Genomic DNA, 12,627 nt, shown 5'->3' on the forward strand with positions numbered 1-12,627 from the left:
CGAGTTACCTCTGTAAAGCAATGCACAGACCAGTGCTAGACCACCTAGAAGAATGTTTGACAAAAATAATTTAAACCAGGCCTGATTAAAATCACCCACCTTGAGCTTGGCAGCTTCACTTTCTGTCCACTAGACCAATGTAGCTCTATGTTGTCGTTGTTATTGTTGTTAAGTGCCGTCAAGTCGTAGACGCCTCAAAGCGACCCTTGGCCTTGGTAGCAATATTGACAACAATAAGAGAGAAAAAGCCCAAAGACCTATACAGCTTTGTTTTCATTTAACAAGCAGTATTCCTCCCCCCAATTCTTTTATTGCTCCTTTTTTGATTAGTTGACTATGGAAAATATTTTGTCATTTATACCTTGATTAGCTGGTAAACGGCTGTGATGTTTCAGATGCCAGCCTTTCTTTACAACACTTCTGACGACTGTGCCAGGCTGCCCGTAGGAACAGTTTGTGCAAGAAATAATGCGTTTGAGACTGGTGTCGTTATCCAGGGATCTTCGTTCCAACCCCTGACGACTCTGATGGATTTGTCTAGGAGAACGTACGACGTGCTAATGAATCCATTCTCAAGTTCTTTTGAATTATGAGAATACCATAATTACAGTTGATTCTATTCCAGAGAGATAATTAATTACCCTAAAGAAGCAAATTGATATAAGAAAGCTATTTGATTTCTAATTTTATCACTTAATAACTTAGAAGAGCACTTAGTGTTTGAAATGAGGAAGAGTGAATGAAAAGGATTACGTTCATGCATTGATGTAACAAATATTTATTGATTGCCTACCCAATGCCAGCACCTTTTCTAGCTTTGTAAATAATGCAGCTAAGTCCTTGGCGTCCTGAAACTGTTTCTAGTGAGAGTAAAGAGAGGTAGTAAGCCACAAAACTGTACACAAATAAACCTCCTAATAACCATAAACACTAATTAGTGCTATGAGAAAATAAAACGAAGTAATGGACTAGAGAGCGGACAGGAGTGGAAGGAGCCGTTTAATTAGAGAAGTCTTCTCTGAGGAATAAACCTTTTGCTCTGAGGTCTAAGTGATCAAATGGAACCAGACACTGATGGCTTGAGCAAACAATTCTCTAGACAGGAGAAAAGCTTCCTGCAAGAGTTCTTACGCTGGGTTAAGAGTTTGTCCTGTTCCGGAGACAGGATAAAAATCAGGTCTTTGGAACTCAATACATGAGGGGAAGTAATCGAATTCTGTGATATTGGGGTAAGTAAGAGGCAAGAACTGCATCTCGTAGACCGTAGGGAAGAATTTGACTTTTCATTGGTGTCTGTCTATGGGAGAGCTGTCTACAGGCCAGTGGCTAAACTGTTGCCTTTGGTTGTTTTTATGAACAATAGGCCCCCCCAGGTGGGGGAAAAGACAGAGGAGGACTGTGAAGAGACTATTGTAATAATCTGAGGTGAGAGATAATGAACCAGGCCTAAAAACATACAAGAGCTGACTTGGCCCAGCTAGCGAAAAGTTTGGTGATCTTATTGTAGTCAGCGGAACAGCTTATCTGGAAAGCAACAGGCAGAGGCACTTCTCCTGGCCATATGCCAAACACTGCTGAGTGATTTGGAAGCTGGAAGGTTCTGGAATGTTATTTTACCATTTCTAGCCTGGCTGTGTAGTCAGTAGGAGATTGCATTGCTGGCCCAGTGGCCAGTCAGGTCTACCAGGAGTTCCTCAGGAGAATGCTGGGTAATCTCCTCCCGTGTGACCGACAATCTAAAAAGCCAGTGAAGGGTCAGCCGGCGGTCGATGCTGACTTGATGGCAAAGAGTTTAGATGTTTACTCTGGGAGGCACTGTGTGCCCAGTTCTTCCTTGACATTGAACATAAACTTGGAGAAGGGGGGGAAGTCTATCAGAGTCTTAAGTTGTGTGAGTTCCCATTTCCCATGTAGTTTTTTGGGTTTTTAAAAAAAATTTATTTTCTTTTTAAAAGATTTTTTTAATTATTATTTCAATGAAAATTTGCAGACTTTGGGTTTCCATTCATTCGTTGTTGCACTTTTCTCCTCACCCACACCTCCCCCCCAGGCCAGAACACTCCGCTCTTCGAAAAGTAAAAGAAAAATTCTTTCATTGTTTTACAGTCCCTTCCCCCAGGTCCACTGGACTTCCGTCATGACAAAAATACCTAATCATGTACCCCTTTTAAACAGTTTTCTCCCTCATCTGTTTCAGTGCAGTATAGATTATTGAACCCATCTTTCTCAGTCTCTCCTCAACCCCGATGTCAGTCCTGTTTTACAACAGTGGCACCATGCAGTATTTGTCCTTTTGTGTCTGAGATACTTCACTCAGCATAATGTCCTCACGTCACCCATTTTTAATAATATTGCAAGAGTTCCTTGTTTTTCAGTGCAGCATAGTATTCCATTCTGTGAATATACCACAGCTTCTCTATCCATTCATTTGTTGATGGGCACTTAGGTTGTTTCCAGCTCCTTGCTATTGTGAACAAAGCCGTGATAAACAAGGGTGTGCATTCCTGTGTAGTTTTGAGGGGTGGAAATGAGTTTTATGATGGTGCTGTCTGCTGTCTGAACTGCAGAGCACTGAGGTAGAGACAAGCCGTGCCAGGAGGTAGCATCAGTAGGTCCAGTTCAGCCCTTCTCCAACATTAATTGTCGTCTGAGGGTCCCAGCACAATGTACATTCTGAGTCTGCAGTTCTGGGCTTGCGCTTGATACGATGACATTATCTGGTTAGTTCTCTGGGAGCTTGGCTGGTCTAGTGGGTAAGGAGATGTGCTGCCGACACCAGGGCAAGTGATTCAAATCCACCTGGTGGAGAAAGACGGGCAGTCTCCTCCCAGGTGACATGCAGCCTCTGGAGAAAGCCAGCTAGGAGCTCGTTCCAACTTGACAGCAGTTCTCAGGGGAGGGTGATACGGCCGCCCTGAGGACCCGTCTTTGAGTAGCAAGGGTCTTGCTAATATTATTAATGAAGGCCCAGATGTATACAAGATTGTGGAGCAGCTGGTGGATTCGAACCGCGTGCCTTCAGGATCACAGTGCAGCTTCTTGCCTTGCAATCCTGAAGGCACGTGGTTCGAATCCACCAGCTGCTCTGGCAGGCTAAAGACAGGCAGTCTTTTCCCATGCAATTAACTGCCTTTGAAAACGCTCTCGAGGGTCAGTGATGGGTCGGTTCCGGTTCAAAGGTACACAACAACAACAACAACAACAATGGAGATTACTAGTGACTGTATAAAACGTGCTCAACCTGTACTTGTGGAATGGCTACTGGTCTGGACATTATTTTCTTTCCACCCTCTCCCCACCTCACCCCCCAATCAGTTTACTTTTAGCTAAATGGCAAAACAGGGAAACAGGCCTTTTTGGGAGCTTTTGAGTGAGTCAGAAGGTTGGGAAAACAGGAAAGTAAGGAGGAGCCTGGGGATGCCAGTGGGGTAAAAATCTGAGTTTGAGTCCCAGTTCTGACGTGGGCCTCTGTGACCCTGGATAAGTCACTCCTTTCCTCTGAGTCTGAGCCCCAGGTCTGCTGTGACCCTGAGTGATTGTGGACCAGTCACCCCTCTTCTCAGAGTCTGAGTCCCAGCTCTGTGGTGGATCCGGGTGATCTTATATCAGTCACCTCTCTCCTCTGGGTTTCTTTTCTCCTTGAGAAGACAACAGGAATGAAAAATAAGTGATTCAGAGGTGTGCTGGTGAATCTCACGTGAGAGAGACCATGAGGTGGGTTTGTAAACTTGACATATCACACAACCATTGATAGCATCACCACTGTGATGACAGAACGACTGCTACGGTGGGCCTGTCCTCCATGAGTGTTTTTGCTGAATTTGGGGCAGAGCCGCACGGTGAAGGAATGAACTGAAATCTCTCTCCTCTCTTTCTCTCTCCCTCACAGCGATTGAGACGCAGAGCACCAGCTCTGAGGAGCTCCTGCCCAGCCCGCCGTCTCCTCTTCCTCCCCCTCGAGTTTACAAGCCCTGCTTCGTCTGCCAGGACAAGTCGTCCGGGTATCACTATGGGGTCAGCGCCTGTGAGGGGTGTAAAGTGAGTACCCACCTCCCTCCACCCCCAGCTCTCTGGGGCGACGCACCCGACTCAGGGGAAGGGCCGCCTTGAGGTCTGCATCAGGGTGGAGCGTGCCCACGACAGCTTTCATTTCTCCCCTTCATCTATCTCACCAGTTTGCAAAAATCAGAAGCTTCTAGAAAAGACTGATGGGGGCCAGCTGTTCTGGAGTTCTTCTGAAACCCCCACAAAGCAGTCCTTTTAAGACCCTTTTAAAAAGCATCATTCTGGTTCTCTTGGAACGGGCCGTCTGGTGTCTTCGCAGTTTTATTTTATTTTTAAATATGACTGACAGCCCGCTGAATCAACTTGTGGAGATTCCAAGGTTGAAACTGGGATTTATCTCCTGGCTGTTTCCACAGCCCCGTGGCCTTTTGAGTTACAGTATGATTTTCAGCCTGCAGGGACTGGCTACTGTATGTATGTCATAAATTCAGGGGAGCTGAGTTTAAAACCCCAACCCTCAGCAGACTGGAGGTCGAGCGTGTGTCAAAGAGTATATGGACGCTTGGAACCAGTCACACAACTGTTAACTAGTCCAACGAGCTTAATTGAGAGAGCTTTTTCTTTCTTTTTTCCTCAGAGGAAAAAAAAAGATCAAAAAATTACATAGTAGGCAAATTCACCTTATCCATAAGACATTGCTCAGAGGGCCTATGGCTGCTGTGAGCTTCCCCTTCCTTCTCTGAATATTCTCCGTGTGATAGTTCAGATCTGCTGTTTATACATCACCTCACCGCAGCAGGGTCCATTTGTGATAGCGAACATGTTAGCTAATATTAGGAGTCCTCCCACACCGTTTTGCATTGTGCTTACAAGAATTACCATTTCTAACTACTGGATGTAATGGCTAGCGACTTTTGGGTAACAACCAGCCATCCTAAAGTGTAATGGCTTGGAACAATAGCCGTTTATTTGGCTTATCATTGTGCAGTTAAGCAGGTTAGGCCAGCCCCATTAAGAAGTCTTTTCCTGTTGGAACATCTTTCTTGGGAATGGGATGGGACACATATGGATGTCTTCCAGTCAGGTGGCGAGGGAGTTGTCCTTCAAATTTTCCTGGCGTAAACTGGTGAGCATGGCCAGGGCTGCATCTGTTCGTTGAAAGATGTCAATTGGTATTCCATCAATTCTTGAGGCCTTGTTTTTTTGCTAATGCCTTCAGTGCAGCTTGAACTCCTTTATTATCATTGGCTCTTATTCATATAGTACTTACTGAACATTCAGTGTCAACTCGTTCTTTTTGGGGTGTGTCAGAGATGATGAGGACGGCACAGGATAGGACAGGGTTCAGGTTAGCTGTACTTAGAATCGCTATAAGTTATACTTCACTTGATGGCACCTGGCAACCTCGGGTCTTCTCTGTGCTCCACCCACCGTGTGTCTGTGGGCGGCTGCAGGTTACCTGGTTGACGCCGCCTCTGGGAGCTGACGCTGCTTCCCAACTTGTTGGCTTGGAGTACGCCACCTGTCTCCAGACGGTCTCATCTCCACTGGGCTGGCCCTGGTTAATCTGCAAGAGACAGAACTCTAGGAAATAAATCATAAGAACACATATTTCCTGGAGATATGGACTCCAAAAGGATACACCATCACGTCTGCCACATTCTGTTGAGCAGAACAAATCAGAAGACCAGTCTAGACTCACAAAATTGTAACCCGATCTCATCCTCTGAGTGGATCAAGAATCAAGGTCACGTTACAAGGGGCATGGATGCAGGGAGGTTTAATGGGGGAACTTTTTTATTCAGTCCATCGTGTTGTCTGAGTACCTGTGAGCTTTAAGAGAGGCCCCAGGTCAACTGACTAGCACCTCATAATAGCATATTTTGTTGTTGTTTTTATGTGCTTTGGAGTCAAATACCACTCATAGTAACCCTATGAACCACAGATCTGAAGCCTGTCCTATATTGACGTATAGCAGATGCCTAAAGATATAACTCAAATACCTAAATATCACTCCCACCCTCAAACTGATTATGTGAGTTTTACTTTCTGTTCAGTTGTTTACATCAGCGTACACATTATTTTATAGGGGAAGGCTCGCCTAGGGAAATCCATGAAGGACTTAGTACCGTCCACTTCTGGTATCCCGTGGGCGGTGTTAGGGCTCTGCAGAAGGCCCCACCCTCCAGGAGCTTCAGATGTGGTGATTAGGGGAGTTGCCAGGGCAACCGCTGGCAACAGGACAGAAAGTGGAAATGCTTGTGCACCCAGCAGGCTGAGTGGCTGTTCACCCCAACTGACCCCGCTCCGGTTCATCCTGAGGTTTGGGAAGGCTTGGGTGAAACACCACTTTCCTCTGCCCGTTTGTTGTGCAATCTGTAAATAAACCATTTTCCCCAGTGGTCACCGAGGAGGCAAGTGAAAAGACAGCCCTTTCTTTGAGAAAAGGTTGACTTATTTCCATGTCTGAAAGCTGTAAGGGGACGTGGTGTAGATCAGTCTCCCTGTTCCTCTGACGTCCTGGGGACAGAAACTGTCCAACGTGCCTCTTCTTGTGCAAATGCTGGACGTGCACATAGAGCCGTTCAACTATCTGTACAGGACACGCCATTCCAATCAGTTCGTTCTCTGACCTCTCATTTTAATTTGGGATCTGGGCTCTTTTTTTAGGAAAAACCCCAACAAAAACAAAACCCATACCAGGACAGACCACTTTAATAAACGCTGTAAGCAGTGCAGGGGGGAATGCTGGTGTATTTTGAAAAGAGATGGGAGTTCAGACAGGCTGCTGGACTCTGCCCACGAGGGCCCCCTTTGATGGCTGTCCTGTCGCGATGGCCCTAGTACAGAGACCAGCTTTTCCGCTTCCTGGGACAGGACAGTGACAAACCACACAACTGATCAAACAAACAACAAACAAACAAAAAATCAAACAACAGCCTACAAAGACCGAGACTTGAGCTTTCAAAAAAAAGAAAAAGTGACCGCAGATGTCACACCTAAAAAGTGATCAATATTCATAGGGAATTTATTGTATAACTATTGAGAAAGCATTATGCTTTATTTTTTTGTTTTATTTTCTTTTACAGAAGTATGAGTTATATGTTGTACAGTAGTTTTTACCTATCTTTTAAGCATTAATAGTAAAATAAAATTATTCCCTCCTCTCTTCACCCACTGCCCCCACACCCTCCTCTTCCTCTTTTGTACCCTTCCTTTTGGGCTTTTATTCGTATCTTACTAGTAATCCTATTTTAACAATAATGGTCATATGCAGTATTTGTCCTTACGAGACTGAGTTAGTTCACTCAGTGTAACGCTCTCTAGGCTCTCCCATGTTATATGGTATTTTATGAAATTGTTACTCCCTTGTGCTGCATAGGATTCCATTGTGTGACTGTACCATAATTTCTCAATCCATTTGTTTACTGATGGACAACAGAAGGGACTAGGAAACATCCAGCAGGAACTTGAGAAAATGGGTAATAGCAGGCACAGATCAATGGTGATTAAGTTTAGAAGACACAGTGTGAATGGAGGAATAGGAAAATCACAGTGTACATGAAAGATACACAATGTATATGAGTTTGTACACAGACTAAAAGAAAAATAAAGTGGAGAGGAAAAAAGTTCATAGTAAAATTTAAGATGTAGTTTTTGTGATTGGCATGGTAGGAGCTCTGGTGGCCTAGTGGCAAGAAGCTGCGCTGCAATCCCGAAGGCACGTGGTTTGAATCCACCAGCTGCTCCATGGGAGAAGGATGGACAGTCTCCTCCCGTGTGATTAACTGCCTCTGAAAACCTGCTGGAGGGTCAGCTGTGGGTCAGTTCTGACTCTACAGCACACAACCACCACCACCACCACCACCACCACCACACTGGCACAGTGGTTTGTGATCCATTGATTTGAGTAGCCTCCTCCTGTCAGACAGGAGCCCTAGTGATGCAGTGGTTAAAGTGCTTTCTTGCTAGCCTTGTGGTCCGTTCTCTAGAATATCCCAGACGCTGCACAGGACACAGCTGGGGCAGTCTGCCTGTGTGAAGATATACCACGTTGAAACTTGTGGGCGCTTCTGCTGTGCCTCGTAGGGTCATCAGGACACTGAAGTAACTTGACAGCCATGCCTTGATGTTGAGTTACTGTTGGACAATAAGAACGTGTCCCATTTTTCTGTGTTGCTAATACTATTTTAATGAAGAAATACCCTTCAGGTATAACTTTAATCATTTTCTTAGGGACAAAAGAGCAGAAGTGGAATTTCTGAATGAATGACTTTACACTTCTTTCTGCAAGATCTTTGATTCACATTTCCAAAAGGTCCTCCGGAATAGGTGCACCAGTGTCTCCTCTGGGGACCCTGGAAAAATGCAACCATAATATTAACTTCACCATAATCTGAACTATTAACAAACAGGTCTGTCTAGGAGAGGGTGAAACTATGTTTCTCCTTGGAGGCTAAGATTTTGAAGCTCTGTCCCACCTACATTGGGCACATGGCCAGGAGGGACCGATTCTTGGAGAAGGACATCATGCTTGAAAGGGTGGAGGGACAGTGCAGGAGAGGAAGACCCTGGATGAGATAGATTGACACAGAAAACAAGGGAGTAGGTGGTAATGGGGGTAGGTGCATCAGAGTCAGTTAGACTGGTTTCAGACAGGGCAGGTCACAGAGCTGCTGTACGTAGGCTTGCTGTGAGTTGCACCTCGCCGGCACATGGCAACACCACCACCAGCAATATGAACTTGTCAGGAATTTCTCCCCTGTGATAGTGAATCAAAAACACCTGCTGAAATCCTGCTTGGTTGTAGTGTGATTGCGTCCGGTGGACCCCAGGGATGATATCATTTTAGGGGACAGCAGATGGACCATGACCCCTGAGCTCTTAAGCAGAACTCCGAAACGGAACCTAGGACTTAACCTTCAAAAAGTCATGTCTAGAGTGGCTTCGCCCGTCGTGATCAAGATGATATTGTTAAACATTGCTTGGAGAAGAACGAGAATTTTACATCTTCCTGGGCACCAGGGGTAAGCCTCTGTTTGCATGATGATGGTCTGAACCGAGCAAATGCCTTGTGATGCATCTTTGGAAGGACCAGTGGGGTTCTCGGTTGAGAGCATCACCATGGAAACATAGATGCTAGACCCACCTAAAGATGCAGCGTTTAGGGGTTTCCGGCAGAACTACAGAGATTTCATATTACAAAGGAATCTATGAATGTCAGAGCTCTGGTAGCCTGTCCGTTGGGAGTTACACTGTTAACCCAAAATCTGCACCTCTCTGACAGTTCGCATTTCCCAATGACTTCTCAGGAGAAGAATACACTCTCCTCCTGTGCAATTTACAGCCTTTGAAACCGCAGGAGGGTCAGCCATGGGAGTCCTTTGACTCTGATAAGGAGGGGGTGATGAGATTAGCAAACATCGTTTAACCTATAAAATAGTAAAGCTGACTTCCATCCATTTGACCCTAAGGTTTTGAGGTTTTGCACTTATATTTGCGTGGCTTTCAGAGAAGGAGGAACCCCAGTGAGGTTACTTACCAGCTGTGTGACCTTGAGTGAATGGAGTCAATTCTTGGTGCCTGGGTTTTCTCCTCTGGAGAGTGCGGCAATTCTGCTCATTCTACAGTGTTACCGATGGGATAAGATGAGTTAACTGTATAAAAAGTTGCCCGGTCAACTGAATGGAGGCAATCCATTATTTGTGCCCATTCCAAAGAAAAGTGACCTTACCAGAAGGTGCAGATTATGAAACAGTAGCATCAGCATCACGTGCGAGTAATGTTTTACAGAAGATCATTCAAAAGCAGCAATCTATGAACAAGGAAGGGTGGCGGCGTTCCAACACAAGTTTATTCATGCAACAGTCATGGACCCCTAACATGTGGTGGTATGACCCTTTTGCAGAATGTCTAATGCTCAGAAGCCAAGGTGGCAGGCAGGTGGTCAGCGGGCTTTGGCTGGAGGCTACTCTGAGCTTGGGAACTGTGTTACTTCTCCAACCACTGTAAACGTCTGACGGCCACTTCCCTGTCCTGGCTCCAAGGCTCAGGAACCACTCTTCCACTGTGACCATTTATTCAACTACCTCTTGTGGCCCAAACTCAGTGAAATACTAGCCTTTTCCCTGAGAGGAAGCTGCATCCACCAACACCTGGCACCCAATCTTGAAGGGTTCTGCGGAATGTGCTGCTTTCACAGCTTTTCCTGTTTAACGAACCAGCCCAATGCTGAGTGGCCTAAAACAATAGACCAGCATTATTTACAGCAGTCCTGGGTGTGTCTCCTTGTCTGGGCTGGCACGGCTTGGGCTGAAGGTCTTAAGGAGGTGTCAGTAAAATACGTGGGCGCTGGCCAGAAAGACTGGAACCTCTTACCTTGCTGTAATTCATTCTCCATTACCCATTAGACCAGCCTGGGCTTGTTCACAGGACGGCGGAAAGCTTCCCATCAGTGTGAGAGGGCAAACCTGAGTGAGCAGATGCTTTTGAGCCTCTGTATACGGCCAAGGAAAAATTTAACCTGTAGAGAGTGGCAGAAGCCAAATGTTTGAAAAGAGAAGAAAAACAAACAGACAAAAATTCGCATTGCTTTCAAAAGGGCGAGTGTATCAGAGTTTGGAGTGGATTATATACTGTTTCTGTGTTCCTTATGGAGTTCTGGTGGCTTAGTGGCAAGGCGGTGCCCTGCCAACACAAACACTGGCGGTTCCAATCCACCAGCATCTCCATGGTGGTGGACAGTCTCTTCCCGTGTGATTTATTAGCCCAGAAAACCCCCTGCTGTGGGGCCAGCCACGAGTCAATTCCACCTTGAAGGTAGACAGCAACAACATATATTCATTAATCTTATGGGATGATCACTTCTGACAGCTTGCATTCAGCCATTCATTCACCTTTAAGTATGTATTTGGCAAACACCCTCTAAGTTACAAAAATCTATGCTGTTGCTTTGGTGGTGTACCGTTGAGTTGGAACTGCCCCATAGCTGACCCTCTGATGGGTTTTCAGAGGCAGTTAATCGCATGGAAAGAGACTGCCCATCCTTGTCCTGGGGAGCAGCTGGTGGGTTCAAACCATGTGCCTTCTGGATGGCAGCTCAGGTGTCACACGGAACTGTCTTATACAAAAAACACTTGCAAGTAAGCAGTTCCGAGCTGGAAGGAAATGAATAGAATGTAGTGGGGGATGCACTTCTTTCCTGATTTTGACCCATGCAGTGTTTCCTTGCTCTGTTCTGAGGACTGTTTTTCGGTCCAAGTATAGGTTTTGTATAAGCACTCAAGTGTTCTGGGATTCCCATTTTCCTCAAGGTTAACCACAGTTTGTTGTGATCCACACAGTCAAATACCTTTGCATAGTCAATGAAACACAGATAGACATTCTTCTGGTGCTGTTTTTGGCCAAGTTCCATCTGACATTGGCAGTAATGTCCCTAGTGCCACGACCTCTTCTAAACCCAGCTTGTATTTCTGCTAGTTCTCTGTCAGAGTACTGTTCCAGTTGTTGCTGGATAATCTTCAGCAGGATTGATAATATCCACACTCTGTCGGGTCACTTTTTTTTTTTTTTTTGGAATGGGAATAAATATGGATCTGTTCCAATCAGTTGGCCAAATAGTTGTCCTCCAGATTTCTTGGCACAACTTGGTGAGCACATCCAGGGCAGCATCTGTTTGTTGAAATATGTCAATTGGTATTCCACCAATTCCTGGTGCTTTATTTTTTTCCAAGTTCTTCAGAGCAGCCTGAACTTCCTCCTTCATCGCCATTGCCTCTTGCTCATATGTTGTTTCTTGAAATTCTTCTTTGTCAACCAATTCAAATACAATGACTCTGTGTATTCCTTCCATCTTCTTTTAATGCTTCCTGAATCATTGCATTTTCTGCCCCTAGCATCCTTAAGCATTGCAACTCGTGGTTTAAATTTATTCTTTAGTTCTTTCAGCTTAAGAAATACTGAGCAAGTTCAGTCAGACCTTTTGATTTTCTGACTCCAGCTCCTTGCACATTTCATTATTCTATTTTGCCTTGTCTTCCTGAGCGGCCCTTTGAAGTCTTCTATTCAGCTCCTTAACTTCTTGATTTCTTCCCTTTGCTTTGGCTTCTCAGCTCTCTAGTGCAATATTCAGAGTCTCTTCTGACATCCATTTTAGTCTTGTCTTCTTCCTTCTTTGTAATGATATTTTGCATTCTTCATGAACGATATTCTTGATATCTTCCCACAGCTTATCTGGTCTTCTTTCATTAGTGTTCAAGGCCTCAAACTTATTCCTGAGTTGGTTTTTAAATTCATGGGAGATAGACTCCAGGTCAGACTTTGATTCCTGTGGATATGATTTAAACTTCTTTAGTTTTAATTTGCCCTTGCATATGAGCAGTTGATGGTCTGTTTCTCAGTTAGCGCTTGGACTAGTTTTCACTGCTGATATTGAACTTCTGCAATGATTCCTTCCACAGATGTAATCAGTCTGTTTCCTATGCATCCCACCAGGTGAAATCCATGTGTATAACCTGTGTTTATGTTTCTTATAAAAGGTATTTGCTATGAATAAACCATTCATTGTGCAGAATTCTGTCATTCTATTCCTAGCCTCATTTCTGTCACCAAGTCCATTTTATT

The 12,627-nt window shown here is 44.9% G+C and overlaps 1 protein-coding gene across 4 annotated transcripts in view; it reads left to right on the forward strand.

Moving 5' to 3' along the window:
• Window positions 1-12,627, forward strand: part of RARB (retinoic acid receptor, beta) — a 571,381-nt gene that overhangs the window by 374,732 nt on the left and 184,022 nt on the right. For all 4 annotated transcript variants that reach the window (XM_006883350.1, XM_006883348.1, XM_006883351.1 and 1 more), the window contains one exon: window positions 3,890-4,038. In XM_006883350.1, the coding sequence (XP_006883412.1) occupies window positions 3,890-4,038 (149 nt within the window). The remainder of the gene's footprint in view (window positions 1-3,889; window positions 4,039-12,627) is intronic.

The sequence above is a fragment of the Elephantulus edwardii genome, unplaced genomic scaffold, assembly GCF_000299155.1.
Source record: "Elephantulus edwardii isolate Elephantulus edwardi_28Jun2011 unplaced genomic scaffold, EleEdw1.0 scaffold00027, whole genome shotgun sequence".
Lineage (NCBI taxonomy): Eukaryota > Metazoa > Chordata > Mammalia > Macroscelidea > Macroscelididae > Elephantulus > Elephantulus edwardii.